Raw genomic sequence first — 21,970 nt, 5'->3', positions numbered from 1 at the left:
TATCTTTGCTAATCTCTGGAGACTTTGGAGAAGAAGGCAAAAACAATTCTTTGTAAGAGTCTGAAATGGCCCCACAGATTAAATTAATGTCACAGAAATGTAAATTTCTAACCAAGGCTGCAGGAGTCTGATGCTGTCATCACGTCACCTAAAATTAGATGGTTTCAGGTACTTTTCTTTCTTGAATTTTTACTTTCATGATGCAGTGGCTGATGAATTTAAAAATTGGAATAAAAACTGGCATTATGGTTCACACCAGATGTGAATAAATTTAATAGCCCAAGTGAATTTAATTAAAAAAGGGAAAGGAAAAAAGATATAATCAGCATAAGGATTCTGGGCTGGTTCCTCGTCTCAAGATATCAGACACGCTGATTGTGATAAGTTGTGAAAACTTTCGTCCATCACTTGGCTCCAGCTATCAGGTGAACATCAAGTTAGCAAGTGAAGGTCGACATTTTTTGATGACAAAAGGCTGGAGTGATGTTTGCAGGAAACCCCTCCCCAAATGAACTTCCAGTGAAGTGAGTAAATTATCCTTAAGCATCTGGTTCAAGCCATAGATGGTATAATAAATAGATGTAGTCGTAGTCTATGTCTGTGAGGTCACCCATCTGTTTCTGCAGCCGAGTTTTGAAGCCGAATGTTGTCAGATGCCATATTGGAAGTGCTGACTGAACCTCTAGGTATGCAAAACTTGCAGGTTTTTGGTCCCCCCAAAAATAAGTCATAAAATATTCACCCCTTGTACATTGTGTGCTGATAGTGAAATTAGCTTTTCAGACAAAAAAACATTTTTGGAATCTTGCTGTAAACATGTTTGATTTTCCTGTAAAGATCAGCTGTTTTTGAATTGGTGTGAATGTAGTTTCTGGTACTTTCTGCGCCAGCCTCTAGTGGAGAATTGAGGAACTACAGTTTTTATGATTAGCTTCATTTCTCACGGTCAAAAATTGCTGACATAGAATGTAAGACACATGGACATAGTGTCCTGGATGTCACCCATCTGTTTCTGTTAAAGTGTTTTGAAGCCTATCGTCACCACAGAGACCACAAATTACCAATTTAACTTTGTTATAGTGGATGAGGATGGATGGATGAGGCAAAGATGCAGGCTTTGGGCAAAACTTATTCGAGTCTAATATCTCTAAAAAAAAACAAGCTACAAAAAAAATTCCCCCATCACACACATGCTGATACTTGAATTGGCTTTTCAGAGAAAACTGTGTTTTGAACCAGGGTAGCATGTTTATTTTTCCTGTTAAGGCATTGTCTTTTTGTTTTGTTTTTTTTTTTGTTTTGTTTTGTTTTGTATTTTTGAAAGGTTGTAAATGTGACCTTTATGACTTTTGGAGCCAGCCTCTATTAGACAATCAAGGAACTACAGGTTTATAATTGGCCTCCTTGCTCATGACCAGATATTGCTGCTTTGTTTGAACCATACTGTATAATAGGTGTACATGATGTGTGTGATGTCACCCATCCGTTTCTGATGTGGAGTTTTGAAGCGGATCATTGGCTGGGGCTTGATGAGTTAATTTGACTTTAAGACTCTTCACTAACAGATATAAGCTACCTGCTGAGCTGAGCTGTGCTTCTGATTGGGTGAACTTAATATCTTCAAAACTGTTGTTATATAAAAAAAAGAATAATTCCCCTGTACAGTGTGTGCAAATTGTAGACTGTATGATTAATGGACATAGTCTCCCCAACGTCAACTGTCTGTTTCTGAAACAGACTTTTGAATCAAATCAGCTATAGTGGCCATATTGGAAGTGACGGAGGCTTTGCGTGCAGCTATGGGGCGCTTTTCAGTCTGAGCTGTCCTCTAAACAGTCAAGTTAGAAAAAAAAAAAAATCACCACTCGCACAGTGTGTGCCGATAGTAAAATTAGCGATTCAGACAGGAGACATTTTTCAACCAGGCTGTAAATAGGTTAGTTTCTGCTTTGAAAATGTCTTTTTTTGGCTTGGTGTGTATTTGAGTTCTGGTACTTCTGGAGCCAGCCTCAAGTGGACACTCGAGAAACAGCAGATTTTAGCACTTCCGAATTGTCTCATATTGTTAGTTGCCTCTTGGTGCAAATAGAGAAATTAAAGGAAATGTTTTGGGTTTTTTAGGGGGGGTTCCAGGCTGCAAACATGGTTAATTATGTAGTCAAGCTTTTTTGAATTGGTGAGAATGTGATTTTCATTTAAGAGCCAGCCTCTACTGGAAATTCAAGGAACTGCAAGTTGACGCTTGTTTTGAACCACTTGGTGGAAAAAAAGCCTTTTTCACACTTTGGCATTTGTTTCTGATTATTTTATAGTTCTATGATGAAAATTTTCCAACATCAAAGATTCAGTATTGGTGGCACAACGCTTGAGATTTCACAGAGAGTATCTCAAATATCATTCACCCCACAATTGCAGGATCATTTAAGGTTGATGCCAGATTGTTAAATTTACTCAAAAACACAACAAAAACAGAACAAAGAAAATGTAAGAGAGATGTCTACAAGGAAAGAGAAACTCCTGTCTGCCAGTGTCATGAAAGAGTATCGTGACCAAACACCTGAACACACTTTGAAGCCTGAGGCTATGTTTTTCTAACAGACCTATTAATCAGAGCCAAGACGGTCAACCGGGTAACCAGGTAGATGTTTCAATCCAGGGACCCTCAGTGTTTCCTCTCCCTCCTGTTTCTCAGCACATTCATTTCTTTGCTCTTCTCTCAGCGAAGCGTCAACGTCTGTCCAAGAAATGGCGAGCAGCAGCTTGAAGCTTCAACGCTCGTGTGCTGTCACTGAGATCCTCGACTCAAAGCAAACACCAGACAAGCCGTCGGCGCAGAGGGATGAAGCTCTCGGCTTTTGAAGGTTTCCACTGCGGCTGAGTTTTCGATGAATATTCATAGACCGTGAAACTTCAACACTACTCCCCTGCTGATCCAAGATGGCTGTCATCAAACGTAAACAAGCACGGAGCCGGTCAGGAGCGGGGACTCTATTCATCTCCTGTGACGCCGCTTCATAACCGGCGGGGAACATTTCCTCTTCGTCTTGGAGGAAATGATGTTTTTTAAGCAGAAATCGGTTGCGAGGCTGCTCAGAGGCAAACGGTTGAACACAAAATCAATCAGGTTTGTATCGTTCTGCACGGAGAGCGTGACAAACAGCCGTGGCAGGAACACGGAGACAAACCATTTCCCCCTGAAAATGAGAGGCATTCTGTAAATAACACATTACTCCATGGGCTTCAGCACTTTTCTCTTAAAAACAGCCAATTATAAGCAGGAGTCTGACTCTCCTGCAGTCTCACTGCTTCACATTTGAAATTTAAATATTCCTGGTGGATGATGGATGAGGCTTTGAGTGTGAATCCCCGGCGATGAGGCGAGCTGGCCGATCTGTTTCTCGTGTGGAGAACAGAAGTATCTTTAAAAAGAGCTGCCAGGTACACAGGTGGTGTTAAGATGTGAAGACAAACAGACGCAGAGTGGAGGGAGGGGAAAGGAGCTGATAATGCCGCCAGGACAGATCAAAATGTCAGTTTTTCTGCGATCACATGAACTTTAAAGACTTTTAGCTCTGCGTGCTGAGCGTCCATCCTGCTGAGTGAAGCTCTGTCCTCTTGGTTTCTTTCGATTTCACAGAACTGTTCTTTTCTTTATGGCACCATGACCCCATAGTCGTAGAGATGTAATTACAGCGCTGGGTTTGTCGCCCTGTCACCAGCATGTGTTCCTCTTTACATCACCGCAAACACCACCGATGAAAAAACAACCTGACAGCATCTCTCCATGACACCAAACAGAAACTGAATCTATCAGTTTCTGCAGATGGAATCTCACTATCAGGCCTGGGAGCAACTCGTCGTCTCCCCGTCTGAGGGTGAACCAAAGTGTGAGGATCAAAGAAACAAAGCATAAATGAAACAGCACAGGCAGAGACAGAGGACGGACGTCTGAGAGGCTGCAGGGCGGCGTTGGAGTGTAAAAACACGCAGACAGTATCAGGCGAGGTTCGCCTAATGAGCGGTGACGGCTCATTGTGACAGCATGTCTCTGAACCTGATGTTATCTCACTGTTTACGATTATGTTGGCAGCACAGCTGGTGACAGTTCTGGCAAACTTTGTGTTATCAAGTCACTCCTGTAGGGCTTTGCTGCACAGCTGCACAGGAACACAGCGGGAAATTAAATCATACCTATACGGTGTCAGAGCAAGCCGCACAGGTGCTTTTTTTATGGCTAGATGAAACAAAACAAAGGATCTGAGGGTGTATTCTGCTTTCTCATACTTTAACCAGGATGTTTAGATCTAATGTGCAGATTTTTCCCTATTCATGTGTTGTGGAAATTCTTAAATATGTCCATAAACTGCACAAAACGGTCTGCCAAGATCTTCAGGAGGTCTTAACACAGCACGCATTCAACAGCGTTTCCACTGCCTAAACCTGGGACAGATCCCCAAAATAACCAAGACCTTTTCCAAACAGCCTACTACACTCTACATGTAAATGTAGTATGTAGCAGGCACTGCATAGTGTCTACTGCTTTTGCATTCAGAATGTAGTATGACTGTTCTGTTGGGTCTGTTTTGAAGTATACTACTCTGTTTTTAAGTTTTGGAAGGCGGAGCTACACAAACTTTGGGTAGACTGTGACATTTTAGTTGTGTTGTAAATAATATCACAGCAGAAAAATTATTTTAATTTTACATCAAAAGTTATATCATTTATTTAAAAAAAAATTGGAAAGAACTGAAATAAATAGTGCTGACTTGTTCCAGTAGGGGCTATAGTGGCAAGTCACCGAAACCTGCCACCTGGCAGAAATTTTCCTGGATCAGTAGGACATCCAGGGATTTTTAGTATATTGCAGATTTTGCAAGTTTTCGCATACTGACTACTACATACTGAGTTACGGCCAAAATAGTAGGCACTGCTAGTGTAGTAGGCGGTTTGGAAAACAGCCAGTCTTCTTTGAAACAAAGCTTGATTGCACTTTGTAACAAAGGGCTACATCCCAATCACAAAGAAGACAAATTGCTGGATGTTTCCTATAGTTGCTCTTTGTTTACTGTGATGTGTTTGTCTTCTTTGTTAGATTCATTAGTGGGGTAAACTGTGTCGCGCTGCCATGCCATGTGTAATGCTATTATTTAACTGATGTGGCTGTCGGCATCCAGCTCACACGGCATCTACCATGAGGGGGCACTGTTGGCTGTGGAAATGCAAACAGGACCAGGCTTAACCAAGCCAACCCATGCCAAACCATATTGATCAAAACTGGAATGCTTAGTGGAAATAAGGCTCAAAGGGGTGAGCCTCAAAAACCAAGGTCTGCTTAGGGCTCCGCCCCCCACAGGCTTCCTGAAGGGGGCTGGCCAATCAGAGAGAAGGAGGAAGTTTGTGAGGCAGGGAGCCTCAAAGAGACAGTAGCTAAAATGAAGAGTTTCAGACAGAGGCTAAAATAAGTGTTTTCTAAAACACCAGTAAGAGAAAAATAAGGATTTTTGAGCTTTAAATCATGTGAAGATACTACAGGGGGTTACCACAGGAAAGGTATTAAGGCTTAAAAAGCACAATGTGCCCTTTTTGAGCTTCAGTTTCCTCAAGCTTGTAACTGCACACCAAAAAATAAACCATGTGAGCCATCCAACAGATCAAATCAGAGTTTTTAAACAGTTACAGGGAAAGTATTTCCGACTGTGTAAAAGTGACTACATGTCAAGGTGCCAGCTTGGTTAACTGGCTTTTCTTTCAAACATTACATCTTTTGTTTAGATAACCGCACAAAGATCCGAAGATTCAAGAAAAATAAAACAAGTTAAACAACACATCATTGGTACTGTCTCACAATGGTCCAAACCCAGCACACGTTTACTATTAGTGGCTGATTAATGTACTACTTGGTGAATTCTGCTCCACAATGACAGTAAATGCCAACATTAAATGATTTTAAAAAGACGGATAAAATCAAACAGCAGCAAATACATCCAAAAAGCAACAAAGAGCTCAATATAAAGTGAGTTCACTTAGCAAAAGCTCTACTTCCAGAAGTTTCAAAATCCACTGCATGATTTCTTTCCATCAGTGCATAGAACGATAAGGCAACTCTGTCCATGAGGAGAAATTTAGCTACTCCAAGTGTAAAACACAGCTCTCATAAGCCAGCAAAATTCAGAAAAGAAAGGAAAATATGAAAGAAAACTGTGTTTTATGTTTTTTTCAGTGTTTTGTGAAACGCTTGGTTTTATATTTCTTTAAAAGTTACTCACAGGACGGAGACAATGTCGCCACGTTGGACCTGGTAGTTCCTCACACTCCAACGGTTCAGCAAGACGACGTCACACTCCGACCCTCCTTCTGGGTTCAGAAACGGCTGCAGAAATACAAAATAAAGCAAAACGTATTTACATAATAAACAAAAAAAAGCAGCTGAGGGTTTTTTTTTTAATAGTGAAATTTTTAGCCACAGTAGGAAAATTGAAATTCATGAAGTTTGGACACAGATATGACACTGAAAATTGATCATTTAGGTTTTTATGAGATGCAGAGAAATGAACAGTTACAATTTACTTTTTTTTTTTATCCTCTTCCATACTTAAATTTTTTTCCAGATACATTTAATATGTAACAAAAGGGCCAAACTCTGCTTAAAGCCTGTTTTAAACTTAAGCTCTAACGTGAGTCTGAGACGCCCCCTTCTCTGGTGATGGCTGTGACACAATAGTTTCTATAAAATCTCTCTGTTGTGTTTAATAAAACTCCAAACTGCCGTGTCCTCCATGACAGCTCCATCACGCGCCTGTCTCTGATGTCCCCTCCGCCTCCTCTTCAACATCAGCAGCCATAAAAAAAAATCATTACTCTGACGTCTCACTTTGTGTTACTTTCAGGAAGGATCCACGCGTGACGGAGCGAGCGACATGACGGCGGTTTCATTAAACGGGACGCGCTCAGGCCATTTCACGCTTGCTTTGGTAATTGACAGAAAATCTCTGATCTGTCTACGCTAAAATAAATATCCCTGTAAGAGCTGCCAGCCGGTGAGCTCATCATACAGAGTTTGTTAGTCGCTTCATAGTTCTTCATATTTCTGCTGAATTGTCTCAATTTGCTGCTGTGGTGAGGAGAAATTTGACAGTTTGTTTTGTAAGCAGTGAAAGTCTAAATTCAGGGTCAATATTGCTCATTTGTGTATAAAAGCTTCACCTGTGTGGCTTCAGTTAGGTGTAAGACTATCAACGTTGAATGATCATCAGTGCTCCAGTGGCTTTAAATACCTCCCTCATTAGATCAGGAATTTATTAGACTAATAAAAACATAATCAGAGAATGAATAATGAATGTAGGTTTGTGAAACCGAGCAGAGATAATAATGAACTTCATCACGTCTGTCAGACATGAATCAAAAACTCCTGCTGCACATATTCAGCATCAGTCGTTATCCAGAAAAGTCTGTTTCCATAACAACTACCCAAGCGCTGCAGAGAGGATGAGGTCACACTCACTCACAGTCTGCTGTGCATGTTTCAGTCTATTTAATTTTCTGCTTTCTGAATTAGACCCTGAGAGAAAGGGAATAGCTGGGCGAATAACACCAAATTCTTAGCGAATTCCCGCTTGTTGCTAAACCTCATCTACAGTCGGTAACATAAAAGGAACATATCATAAAAAATCTACTTTTCAGTGTTTGTGCAAGCACTCTTAAGGAGTCTGGAGTTTTCACTGGCCGCTTAATGTGAAAAAAGCCAACCCAGTCCTTTGTTTGTGCTCCACCTCTGTCTGATAACAGTCTGACAGTCTGCTCAGAATCTGCTCAACTTGTGATGTCACAAGTTGAGCAGATTCTCTAATACTTGCCCCCTCACTTGGTATCTCCAGCCCTACCTTTATAAAAGCCTGTCATGTGTTTCAAGAGATAAGATAAGATGAGATAAGATAAGATAAGATAATACTTTATTGTCCTATTACTCGAAAATTTGTTTTGCACAGTCCAGCTCATGCAAACAACACACTTTCAATCACATTTAGAATAAAAACTTCATGTTAAAAACAAAAGTCCGAAAAAGTTAAGGAAGTGCAACCTTTCAACAAGGGTCCCAAATACAAGTACGCAAGAATGTTCATCATTGGTGTGTATATGTTCATGTAATGAGCTGTGTGTGAAACAGTTTCTCCTCCCCTCTACTGTTTGTTCCATAGAGATATAAGCCGCGTTTCCACCAAGCAGTCTGGGTCAGTTCGTCTCGGTACAGTGCGCTTTTAGCGGCGTTTCCACTGACTCATTCCGGGACGGATCCCTAAAAACCGAGACGAGCCGACCTACTTTTTTGGGACCCTTTTGTATGGGTGCCACACTGAACTGATCTGCTCTCGGGAGGTGGAGCAACACACTGCAGACCGTTGATTGGTCAAAAGAATCGTCACTTACCCCGACAGCGGCTGCATTTCTCCTGGTGGCACACAGACTTCTCTGAAACTAAGCTTGATTGCACTTTGTAACAAAGAGTTACATGAAAATCACAGAGAGGATGAAATGCTGCATGTCTTCCATCCGTGCTCTTTGTTTACTGTGTCGCATTTTCTTCTTTGTTGGATTTATTAGCGGGGTAAGCTGCTACGGCGTCGGGCTATTGTTTACCAACTGCGGCTTCCGGCATCCGGCTTACACGCCGCCTACGAGAGGGCACAGTTTGCTGTGGAAACGCAAACGGGATCAGACTTAACTGTCCCAAACCGTACTGAACCGACCCGGACTGCTTGGTGGAAACGCAGCTATAGAGTGAGGAACAGAGGAGAACTTGTACTTGTTTTTCTTATAGTTTGGTACCCTCAAACGTCTCCCTGAAGGTAAAAGCTTCACTCCAATGAGTAGGAACAATTTTACAATTCCATGTAGCTGGATGTAATTATTTTGTTTAAACAATAAGACATCAAATAAGGCAGATAAACACATGATAAAGGCTTCAGCACATGCTCAAATCTACATGAAGTTGCTCTCTGACACTGTCACCATGACAAGCTGGGGTGATAGCAGAAATGTTATATTGTGGTTTAGGCCGATTAACTTCTTTCAACATTTACTCTCTGCATCCACGTCTGACTCATGCACTGTATAAAAATGGATGCAGTCTCTGTGACATCACCTGGCTGTTTCTGAAACAAAGTACTGAAGCCTAATGTCAGCAGGGGCCATATTGGAAATGAGGCAGGCTTTGAGCATTCCCACCAACAGCCTGTCAGCTGAGCTGTGCCTCTGATTGGATAACGTCGTCATCTTTGTATCTTTGACATATCTTTCCTGGAATGAGGATCACCCCTGGTGATACAGAAAACCCAAAACCCAGTTCTCGGTCTCTGGGGTGTTCTAATTGAGTACATGCAGTCCCTGCATGGACAACAGACTCTCTGTCCCTGGATTTTCTGTAGTATTCTTGTCTCTCTGAGTGAGCAGATCTTGGTCAGGACAGCTGAGGGCTCTAAATCTATCAATCCTGGCGAAATGAAGTCATTGTCTCTAGTTCACAGTCAGGCTAAAGTTGTCCAAGGGTCAAAGGTAGGCTCTGGCAGGCTTCTGCACTTCACTACATGAATCCACCCTAAATGAATTCTCAACATCTCCTAAACTGCCAAATCATAAAAAATTCAGCCCCTGTAGAGTGTGTGCCGATAGAGGAATAAGGTACTGAGAGGTAATCATATTGAGCCAGACTGGAAACATGTTCATAAATGACATGTACATCTGCTTTTTGGGCTTGGTGTGTATCGGTACTTCTTTATGGCTTCATTTCTCACAACCAGCCTTTGCCCCTTGGTCTGACTCTGGTTCCAACAAATAACACCAGACTGAGCTTTCAGGTACGCTCAAGATGCTCTTTGAATGCTAGCACCAATAACTGTCCAAAGCCCCATTTCCACCAAGTGGCTAAATTCAGCACACATTTTGTGGCTTTTCCTCTCACTAATCCTTGGACAGACCTCCAAACAACCGAGAAAGGCCGTCCCACTTTTTGGGACTCTTCTGTTGGGGTGCCAGTCTAAACGGATCCAATCCCAGAAGGTGGAGCAACACTGCAGTCCGTTGATTGGTTGTCTAACAACAGCTGCTGTATTTCTACTTGCGGCACACAGTCTTCTCTGAAATAAAGCTTGCTTGTGCTTTGTATCAAAGGCCCACATAATAATCATAATGAAGATGAATTGCTGGATGTCTTCCTTTGTTTCTCTTTAGTTACTGTGTCTCATTTTACTTCTTCATTGGATTTATTAAAAGTGTACACTGTGTTACTTGCTGCTTACCCCGAGGGGGGACAGTTGGCTGTGGCAAACAGGATAAGGCTTGGCCAACCCGATCCTTACCAAACTGTACTGATCTAAACCTCACTGCTTGGAAGAAACTGGGATTAATGTATGAGCATGGTGTCTGTGACATCACCAATCTGTTTCTCATACAGAGTTTTCAAGCCTTGGAAATGCTGAACTTAGCTTTGTTCAAGTTAGGATGAGGTACAGAGGCAGGTCTTGAGCCTCTTAGCAGACAGATACAGGATGCCTGCCTGTCAGTCAAGTTAGCCATGCCCTTATATGGGCTGGATTTATAAATTTGATAACTTCAAAAATTGCGAGTGAGCTTTTTAGACCAAAACTGCTTTTTGAACTAGATTATTAATGCCGTAAAACTTGTCTTTTTTGAATTGGTGTTAATGTGGTTTCCCGTCCTTCCAGAGCCAGCCCCAAGTGGACACTCTTTAAATTGCGGTTTTATGCACTTCCATGCAGCCTGGAGGTTGCTGCTTGGTTGGGACACCCAGAGGAAGAAAGGGGCGGGGTTAGATGGAGCTTGTGTGGATTTGAAGAGACACAAAACAAACCAATGGTTTAGAGAAAGGCTGTTCAAAGCTGTTTTAAAATCTGTTCTGGATTCGCTCACCGTGCAATTTAGGGACTATGGAGCTGTGTAAAGCGATTGAAAAAGGCTGCGATATGCCACCTTTAACCTCCACATCTTCTTTCTACTGTATCTGGGACTTTACAGCCCAATGGAGAAGATCAAAACACATTCACGATTCGTGTTTTTACAACACAAGGCTGCAGAAAGTAAATCAGCATCAAAAGATCTTTAACCCAGACTGCTATTCAGACGGCATTATGGGAATATTTTGATGTCTTCAAAGATAGCAGCCATGAAGCCCTGCTCTTTTCAGGTCACTGTGTCTTTAACTTGTAATAATAGAGCGCACAGTTCAGTCAGACAGAAAATAAAGAGTCTGGATTTGACTTTTTCATCCTCCCTTGCAGACGTGAATATTGTATTAAGTCGTTTGTTGATGCAGACAGACTAACTCACGGGGGATCAAAGCTCCACATAAACAGATTAACCGTAATAAAAGTTTAAGCAGAGTGAACCCAGGAGCTGTGTTACACCGAGCGTGAAAACAGGGCCGCTGTCGTTAACATGCCAGAGATTCAGGGTGTAAACGAGTCGTTTAGAGGACCAGTGTCGTCTGGAAACATCCAGTCTGCAGCCTTTTAATTAGCCACGTTATAAGATTTGATTGGAGCCTCAAACTCTCGGCGTCATGACCTCAGCATATGCAGCAACATGAATATACAACATGAAGCAAAGAGCAACATGCAGTTTTTAATATTCATGCTCATTAAAAATAGAGAGCAGATTGTTTTATGCATAATGCAAAACACGTTGGAGATAATAAGCCGCACGACAGGAAACCAACTCGGTCAAAACCCAACAGGCACTTGTTTTCTGTTTCTTTTTCCTCTCAGCGTCTCACTTTTCAAACGAGAGGAGCTCAGGTTGTTTACTGCTTGGATGACAATTAGAGAGGCCGCTCGTGGAGTGCTCTCAGAGTTGAATCATTTTGAAAGAGACAGACACCTGTGAGAGATACGCCGACTTTCTGTGCGGAGGGTAAACGAAAAAAGGGCATAGTTTCGATAAAACAAATCCAGTATCTCTGAAATCTGTGACCTCTTTTCTGGGGTGTCATCACTCATGGGTAAAAACAAATATTAAGAGTAAATATATTACAAATAAAAACATCTATCAATGCAAATTCTTTTGACACAACATCCACTCTTATCTCCTTTTTCTAACTGATGCATTTCCCACAGCCAGTCGATGTAAAATAAAAACTTGTATGTTAGCAGTTTGTGTGTTTTTGTGCTGGTATTGAAACATGGTGGTGCAAGTTGGTGTCCTCCATGGAAGAGAATCTACTCTGGACCAGACCAGAACCGTCTATAAAGCAGGCAGTCTGGGTTTGCTTGCCATCCCAAGCATTTCTAAACAGATTTTTGAAGCCTGTTTTCACCATTCGCCAGAGATGTTCACAAGTCTTTTTTGCAAGTCCAAGTCAAGTCTCAAGACTTTGATTCAAGCTCTATATGATCCAGAGAGTCCCTTTCTATTCTAAGAGACGTCTGAAGACTCACCTGTTCCTCACCTGATATTTTTGCAGAAATTAATTGTGGTTAGTTGGCTAGAATATTCTACATTATTGAAAAAAAAAAAAAAGAAGCTGTAAAACTCATAGAGTGGACAGCGTGGCTCCGCCATTTATCATTTTACGGTTTTGAAGCCAAAATACCCCGTCACAAGCGCAGCCATTGTAGCAGTTTGGTGCCAGAGTCTGCGCAGTAGAGATGATGAGGGATTCTGGGAGAATCTGAGTGAAGCTAGGTGACAAAAATATATATATTTTTTTTTTCTTTCAAGAGACTAAACACTTCTTGACTCTACTTCCTGACATATTTTACAGTCCGCGAAAAAAATACACGAGAATGGCATCTGAGAATGTCAATCATCGTTGAATGTTACACAAAACCTCGTTTTTAACCTCATATAACTAATGAAAACGAAACTATTCAGAAAAAAGAGGACTTGAATACAAGACAGCCAAAAGATATCTTCAAATCACCACAACAATCGGACGCGAGAAACATTTCTACGAGGTGTAATAATTTTTTTACGTTTGTCCACAGCCCATCTGGAATGGCTGGAAAGCCGTATTTTTAAACCCATACTGCAGCCAGCCACCAGGGGGAGCAGTTTTTGTGGAGACCTTACTTCAAGCCGAGCAAGCGGACATCCATTTTTTTTTACAGTCTATGGTTAAACTGTAGAACTGTGTACTTCCAGAGCCAGCCTCAAGTGGACACTTGGGGAACTGCAGCCGACTGCACTGGCTTCATTTCTCACAGGTGGAGGTTGCCATGTGGCTGTGCCTCTAAGCAGGCTTTATAAATGATTGTAACTGTGTTAGAGAATATTTATGGAGAAATGGGGAAAAGTGGCATCACAACAATTTATATAAATGCTCTAAAAAGCAGTTAGAGGTTGCGTAGATTAAATTCCAGGTGCATTTGCGACTGAAGTGGTTGCAGTTTGAGCCCTGCACTTATCGTATTATATCCAAATGTTGGTTTCGTCAGTGAAGTCTGTTTTCTTTGTAGGAGCTGTTTGTGGTGATAAAAGAAGACTCTTACCTAAATAAAAAGGTCTACATCAGCAGGTTTCCTTCCAGTAATGTTGTCAGACATTTAAAGTAAAAGTGCAGTGACCTTTGACCTCCCTGTTATCAGCTGTCTCTAAAGTTTAAAGTCTAGAAGCTTCGGCTTGTTCACCTATGGATCTTTTGTTCCCTGAGAACAGACAGCGGGATGATTCCTCCTCACTCATGTTGTTGTAACATCTCACCTGCATTGACGCCCCCTCCACGCGCGCCACGTACGCGAATCGATCGAGGACGGTGACCGTGACTGGAACGGCAACAAAGAAGCCGCTGACAAACGCCCGCAGGTAGTGCCGCCCCTTTGACGCCTGCTGAGCCATCACCTGTGGAGGAAACAACAAAGAGCACAAACACAAAAGGAGAGCATCAGAGCCGTGACGACACACAGGAAACCACAGAGCACTCTGGTTAGATTAGACTACGATAGATTAAACTTTATTGATCTCTGCGGTGAGAGCGGGTCGATGCAGCTGCAGGAGAGTAATAGAAAACTACACGGGAAACAGATCAGAGAAAACACGGGAAAAGAGGACAATTACAGCGTGAGCACGCGTTAAGTGGAAGAGCGAGCAGTAAAATACAACAAAGTGGATTATATGGAGCCCGCCACACAGCAGCAGAGCAAAATATGGAGTCAGAAACACGCTTTTTCTGAGCAAGACTTTAAATCTTGTTATTGAAATATGTGTCTCTTATTTACTTTCTGTCTAAAATAATTGAGCAAAACAGGAAGTCATAGTCAAGGTTTTCAGAGTCCAATGAAAACAACATAATGAGAAGAGGCGTGCTGAGGAAAGAGAGGGCATTAAGCCAAACTGTAAAGGAGACGTACTACACATGGTTCTGGTGTAGGCCCAGGACTAAGACCTGAGTCTTTTTACAATGAAATGGTCAAAGAAGACTTTTCTACTCTTTAAAGGTATAATTGGTAGTTTGATTTAGATACACTTTTTGTTATACTGGTTAAAATGATCTATATGTCCAGATGGCAAGCAATATATGATGTGTTCTTAAATAAGAGCGAATAATATCCGCTATCTACAGCAGGAGAAAACCCAGGAAAACATCAGCCAATCACATCAATTAGGATCCAATCTGTTAAACCAATCAAATCCTGTCATGTTTGCCCTCCTCCTGCATGTACATTTCACCGGCGCACACTGCCCCTGACTCAATGCGTGTTCCTGAGTTTAGCGAGGACAGGTTCACACTCAGCAGAAGAATGGCAGAGAAACTACCCATACCTCGATTACTGGTAACCGCTCCTCTGGCTGAACAGAGCAAGACAAGAAAATCGGAGGCCTCTGACCTGATGAGGGACTTGGTTCTGGGCTGTAGCCTGGATCAGAGTCTAATAAACTCTCACCACAGGGGCTCTGACAAGCAAAAACAATCTGTGATATTAAGTAAGTCCTAGAGAAAATGTACATGTACTAATTTGTATTATAGCTTTACTAACAATATCGTGTCACAGGTAGTGGAAAACGCTAGCATGACAGTTGCGAGTACTAACAAAAGTCACGTTTGTTTATTCGTTTTTTCACTTTACATTTTAACGTTTTGGTGTTTCCTCGCTTCTTAATGAGACATTGAGACATGACTCGACGTAGAGCAAAACATCAAATCATGTGCAAAGTCCGTCTTTTGGTCATTCACAATCAAAGTCGCGAATCAGCGGCGCCTGTGCATGTGAGCGGGGACGTTGTTTTGGAGGAGCTCCAAGGGGACGGGGAGGAGGGGCTAGGCGGAGTCCTGATGAGATGCTACATTCAAATTCTTGCGAGTTTTTCAGGACTGCCAACCCTGCCTTTAAGGAGTCACAAGATTTATTTCCAACCAGTGTTGCATTAATTTTTTATTAAGATGGTAGAGTCTGACCACTGTAAGTTAGTGAGGCTAACTGAAAAAAAGGCTTCAGTTTGCTAGGGAGCATAAAGATTGGACTCTAGAGCAATGGAAGGTGGTCATGTGGTCTGATGAGTCCAGATTGACCCTGCTCCAGAGTGATGGACCATCAGGGTAAGAAGAGAGGCAGATGAAGTGATCACCCATCATGCCTAGTGCCTACTGTCCAAGCCTGTGGGGGCAGTGCTATGATCTGGGGTTGCTGCAGTTGGTCAGGTCTAGGTTCAGCAACAGTCTGTGCTCAAAGAATGAGGTCATCTGACTACCTGAAGATACTGAATGACAAGGTTAGTCCATCAATGGAGTTTTCCATATTCCATGATGACAATTTTAGGATTCATCGGGCTCAAATTGTGAAAGAGTGGTTCAGGGAACATGAGACATCATTTTAACACATGGATTGGCCTCCACAGAGTCCAGACCTTAACCTCATTGAGGATCTTTGGGATGTGCTGGAGAAGGCTTTGTGCAGCAGTCAGACGCTACCATCATCAATGAAGATCTTGGTGAAAAATCGATGCAACACTGGATGGAAATAAACCTTGTGACTTTGCAGAAGCTTATCAAAACAAGCCACAGTGAATGTGTGCAGTAATCAAAACTAAAGGCGCTCCAATAAAATAGCTGCGACTGAGAAGTCCTGTAAACCCTCCAGCTGATTAGTGATTTGGTAATTTTCTCTTCTTACAAGTTTCTAGAAAGAAACTTGTTATGCACAGAAACCCAAACATCATAGAAAACAGATGAAAAATCATCTCAGAACACATAAACAGTTGTATAGATGATTATTTGTCAAATGCTCCATCAGTTGCAGTTGTGTCCAACTACTGAAACTGAGCTGGTTTAAATCACTGACAGTTTCGTTTCTCTCCTCATGCAGCTGTGAGACCTGAGCTCCATCAAACCTCCTTGTTGCTGTAAGAAGTTGCTGCAGTCAAACTCGGTGACGGCTCTGTTTTATTGATGAGATTTTAAATTAAAACCCAGGAAAGAACATGTAGTTTGGGGGCGTCTCGCTGTTAAAAGCAGTACATCATGACGTGGACATTGAGCTAACAAGGTGAGGAGGATTTTATATTTTGCCGTGACTTTGATGTGGGACCTGCTGAGTCAGCAGCACGGTTTTAAACGAGCCGACAGGAAACTTGGGGAAACGACTCGACTGTAAAAACTGAGCAGAAACCTTGGAGCTCCTCTGATGATACACTTGTTCTCCGTAAGGGGGAATTACGCGGCTGCTGTATGAAGTGTAATGGCAATATGTTCACGTCAGGACGGATTGTTATGCTAGAATAGATTTTCTGCTCCGGCGCTGGAGTTTCCTCCCTGCAGCACACGGTGGGAACTGATGTCTTACATCGGCTGGTGGAGGCAGATCACCGTGTTTAATAGGACGTAACGCTCGTCGAGGCCGGGAACTCTGCACTGTGTGGCCCTGTGTGTACATGTGTGTGTTTGAGACAAAACTATCGTCACTAGAGGATATGAGCCTCTGCTTTGGAACTTCACACAGGAACTACATTCAAGCAGTAGGACATTATTCGGTGACTGTTTGGAGACATTGGTCTAAAAAGTCGTCAAGCTTCTTACTTTGTTGTTTAAGTTTTCAAAATGCAGCCAGAAAACTGTTCCATCCATCCAAAGACGTCATTTACAGGATCACAAGAAAGTTAAGTCTTAGTTCAGAAAAGCCACATAGTAAAGCTGATGAGCTGATGCTCGCTCTGTTCTGAACCAAGGTCTTTCCTTGTAGCATCTTTAAGGTAATTTAATAGGGATGCACGATATTATCGGCACAATATCGGTATCGGCTGATAAAAGCTTAAAAACATGTTTATCGGTATCGGCAGATATGAAAATTTCTGCTGATAGGCACAGCCGATAAGGTGCTATTCAGGTAGGATTATTATTATTTTCCATCTGAAAAATAAGCTCCTTAAATAAAATGTAGCACTTCATTTATTCGCACTGCAGAGCTCTGTATCTGTCACCAGGTTGTTACAGTAGCTCTAAAATAATCAAATGCAACTTGGTTGTGTTTAAAAATGCATTGTACATTTAAAGTTCATGTGATCTAAAGAAATTATTTTTCTGTTTTTCAATACTGAATGTCTTTAGTTTGAAAAAATAATACATTTCTTATTTATGGTAAAATCAAATGGTTTTTTGTCTTGTTTTATGTGTGTTTCTTAAACAAATAAGACCGTCACAATAAAAGTAACATACAAATTCCAGTTCAGGATAGACTTAGCTTTCTTTACAGTGAAAAAAACAAACAAACTTGTGATTATCGTTATCGGCCAAAAGGGGTTTCGATATATCGGCATATCGGATATCGGCAAAAATCCAATATCATACATCCCTATAATTAAGTGTTACATAAAATTTAATTTAGGACAGTAAAATCTAAACAAAAATAGGGGTTAAGTTTGATATAAAACCATGCAAACAGAAAATGTTTGTTCTGTTTTCTTTGCTGACAACCCCAAGGTGACTAAACCCGGATGATGATGGTTTCAGTGGAGGAAGATTAATTCAGGAAACAGCAATATGTTCACATAAGTAGTCTAATTTTAAACCAACCAGCTTATCAAAGTGTCTAAGGCCTCTTTTTTCGTCTGTTTTATCACCCTATTACTTTATTCCCTCTCACAGCAGGGGGTCACACGCTGAAAAGTCTGGGAACCGTTGATTTAGGGCAGCACTTTTATCAGAAGTTAATTGTGATTTCTTTTGGGGGGGAGTTTTTTGTTTGTTTGTTTAATGTCAGAAAAACAAATAGGTTTATAAATCTCTGATTATTTAGTCAGGGTTTATTGTAATGTGTTCATTCATTAAATCAACCTCATGGTAATGAAAGTGAAATGTAAACGTCTCTCCTAAACTGCTCTTAAACAGCTCTTTGCAGCAGCAGCAGACAGGTTAAGCGTGGAGGGAGCACAGTGTGTTTTTGATGATGTTCCATCTGAAGTCTTGTGATGTGGAGGTAATAACTGTAGCAGATCTCCTGAGTGAGGACAGCAAACGTCCACACGAGGCTGATAGCTGTGCGCTGGAGGCAGCGGTGCATGGAAGTTGCTGCTGCCGCTGCCGGCTGGTCAGTCATTTCACGCCTGTCTGGGCTTCCTGGAGCGCGCTGTGAAAAGCAGAGAGGATGAAAAAAGTCTGGAAGGGGGGGGAACAGGCTCGGGGTGATGTGTTTTTGGTGTCCGATCAGCAAACCTGCCGTGAACGCCAAAAGGAGGAGGACTCATGTTTGTGATGCCTGAATTGTTGCATGTTGAGTGATTAAACAACATTACAAGTGTTTCAGATGTGCAGAGTGAAACGGCCTGAAAGTAGGTCGGATGTGTGAGATGTCTGATCTCTGCAGACTTTGAGACAGCTGGTTCCTCCTCCCTCAGTCTGTTCAGTCTGTTTCGCCCCAGAACTGGACTTTTACTTCTACAGGAGACAGAAAGGTGAATCTGCTTTTCCTCAGTTGAATGTAAAACTCTTGTAACACCGTATTTTAATTAAACTCTCATTAGCAGCTGCCTGTCAGACAGGAACTTAAACACAGCAGGGTCTGACCCTTCTCTCCCTCTGAGCCTTGCACTCCTCTGAGTCTTCATCCAAACTTTATTTGTAGGTCAGGCCTTTTGTTCGCTCGCCACATGTTCCTCTCTTGCACGCTGCAGAACTGCTGCCGAGGCAGAAGTGGAACTGTTTTCGAGGGGCGATCTCTGTAATCAGCATCCCTGCTGCCTGTCTGCATCCTCCCCTGTGGATTTATTGGTCTGGAGGGGCTGTGAAACGCCAACATTAGTCAGCGGCTGAGATGGAGTCCAGTCCAGAAAGCCAGAAATTCAATTCCGGCGATTGGAGCGGGAGCACAGCGCAGTCTGGGCTTGATAGTGGCTGATTTGCTGACCTGAGGTCTGCTCGGTGCGCTGCGCTCTCTGAATTTGATATTTATGCGCTCTGTATCCGGCTCATCTGAATAAAGCGGAAACGGTTAGTGGAATTGGGTTTGTTGAACCTGTGACAGATCTGCGAGGAGCTGCTTTCTGACATAAAGAGGCCTCCTCATCCTGAGGCAACACAGGCCCTGCTCTTTAACTCAGCCTGCTCTTTTATGTGCTGATATAAAGGCAGGAGCTCTGTCGCACTCTAATAACTCCCAATAAGTGTTTGTTTATGATAACCTGTCTGCTCCATCGCTCGCCTTGTTACGGAGCTGCTTCTGCATATTGGGCACCGGCATGAATAACAATGTCGACAGAGAGATGTGCTGCATTAACTCGTTTGTCACCATGTCGACAGTATTAATGCCTTTTCTGCAGACTTGATAAAGACATCTCTCCCAGCGGAGTTCACTTTAATGTGCTGGAGTGCGACTGTCACCGCATCATAAACACCAGCACAGAGGAGGCCGCGAGCTCTCAGTGAAGATGTACGATCACATCCTGCCAGTACAAGCAGCCGTCAGACAAACCAACACCGAGGACAAGAGAGAGACGGAGAAATCTTGTTCCAGTCTCATCGTGCTTCCCTGAAGGTGTTTCAACTACAGACTGTTATTTCTTCTCCTCACACAAAGGCAGCACATCAAACCACTTAACAGAGTCCCCTGTTGTCCAAATAGGGATGGACATTGATAAGACTTATCGATTCTGCTTGTCAATCTGATTCTTTATCGATTCCCTCATCAATTCCTCTTGTGAATTTTCTCTGTACAAAAAGCAGCTTGACAGGTTTTCTGAGTCAACAACATGAAATAGAGTTTTTAAGTGGATAAATATGTGATTGATAACTGGATCTGGATATCTCTAGCCCTAAATATACAGAAATAAGCAGAGGTGTTAAGTAACAAAGTAAATATACTTCATTACCTTACTTAAAGGTTCCATATTGTGCAAAAATCACTTATTTAAGTCTTTTAGTGAAATTTGTGGATCTTTGGCTTTCCTCCCAGCCCACAAAATTAGATATTTAATGACAAAACCTGTACTTAGAAGTGCTTGTGAATGTAAAATCCTGACCTAAAACCAGCTGTTTGGAATTTCCGGAATTTGACGATGTCAGCGATTCCCTTTTTTGACCAATCAGGAGCAAGTTTGACCTGATTGGTCCACCGGAAGCAGATAACCCCCAACCCCCTCCCACCCACTCCCCTCCCCGCTGCTGAAGAGAAATCTCTCCAGCAGCAGGGAGGAGAATGCCAAAGTTGAAGAGCCATCACTGCTCTGTTTTTGGCTGTAAACAGCCACATAGTTCCATTCACAAGCTTCCAATCTCAGAAGAAGACAGGACTAAGTGGCTAGAGTTCATTTATGAGGGAAATGTTCCAGCTACACTCAGTAAAACTGTGCATGTGTGTGCTAGTCACTTCACGGCTGACTGCTTTTCCAGCTTTGGACAGTACAACAGAGGGCTAGCAAATAGACTGGTCCTGAATCCAGGCGCATTACCAACCATCCGCCAACAAACCTGGGACCCTGGAAATGTGAGTATTTTAAATGCTGTGTGCTGTGGAGCGGATGTAAGAGCTTTTCCTCAGTGTCCCCCCTGTCTCTGTGTTAGCCTCAGGATGCTAACTTTAGCTGCGGTTAGCCTGTTGTTTTAGCTTGTAATATTACGGTAAACGAGCTTCGCTGTTTTCTAAACATTGTGCACTCGGAGCTCGTGGCGCCACTCTCAGTGACGCTGAAGAGCGGGCGGTATCAGCGGTGGCTCATTTACATATGAAGGTCACGCCCACTAAATCAGGGCGTTCTGAACAGAGGGGCTATGAGAGCCTGGAAATAATGCTGCTGTGCTTGATCTATTGGCCTTTTTGGATCAAAACATGTTACTACCATTTCATGGAGACGTCAATGATCCATATTAAACTGCAGAAAAGGAGCAGAATATGGGACCTTCAACAAACAAAAAAAATAAAAAATAAGACAACTAGCAAACAATACGGCAAAGTACGGACAAACATCGCAGGAAACAAGCTGGAAGTCACCTCAGTTAGAGTCAAAATGTCCTCTAAAGTGGAGGACTGTTGAGAGGCGGCTTCATGCTCAGGAGAAAGTGAAAGGCCAGATCTGCAGGACGCTCAGTAAATGTCACAGCATGACCACGACCCAATGATCGCCTCAGAAATGGACCTCACCTCCTCGTATCACTGAGACTCTTCCAGCAGATTACCCATAATTACCAGCAGGCTGGTGGGACACAGCACCTCCTCTGCAGAGCTTTTATCAGACTCAACAGACAACTTCTGGATAGATGTCACCTCTGAGCTGCTTTCTTCACCTCAGTGTGAAAGTGGTCGAGCTTTGATTGTTGCCCATTTTTCCTCCTCAGAAACTTGGTGTTATGAAAGTGTGAATACTGTTTATGATGTGTTTCCTAAGGGCTCCACATCTAAGCCTTTTAACTCCCTTCAGACAGAAAACTTCCTCTCTGTGACATTTGGTCTGACTTTGCTCACAGCTCGTCTATAAAGTAAGTCATACAGCGGATTATCTCTTTAACCTTATCACCAAATATTTATTCCTCCTCAGACCG

General features: G+C 42.4%; 1 protein-coding gene across 1 annotated transcript in view; it reads right to left on the bottom strand.

Annotated features, from left to right (window-relative positions):
• Positions 1-21,970, bottom strand: part of immp2l (inner mitochondrial membrane peptidase subunit 2) — a 166,111-nt gene that overhangs the window by 138,721 nt on the left and 5,420 nt on the right. The window contains exons 2-3 of the mRNA XM_074678152.1: positions 13,711-13,848; positions 6,267-6,370 (exon numbers count right to left, since the gene is read on the bottom strand). Coding sequence (XP_074534253.1) covers positions 6,267-6,370; positions 13,711-13,845 — 239 coding nt within the window. The 5' untranslated portion in view covers positions 13,846-13,848. The remainder of the gene's footprint in view (positions 1-6,266; positions 6,371-13,710; positions 13,849-21,970) is intronic.

The sequence above is a fragment of the Halichoeres trimaculatus genome, unplaced genomic scaffold, assembly GCF_033239565.1.
Source record: "Halichoeres trimaculatus isolate MK-OKI-2021-1 unplaced genomic scaffold, fHalTri1.1 fHalTri1_scaffold_10, whole genome shotgun sequence".
NCBI classification, from domain to species: domain Eukaryota; kingdom Metazoa; phylum Chordata; class Actinopteri; order Labriformes; family Labridae; genus Halichoeres; species Halichoeres trimaculatus.
The sequence above is the reverse complement of the archived record's forward strand: the minus strand, read 5'-3'. Positions and strand labels throughout refer to the sequence as shown.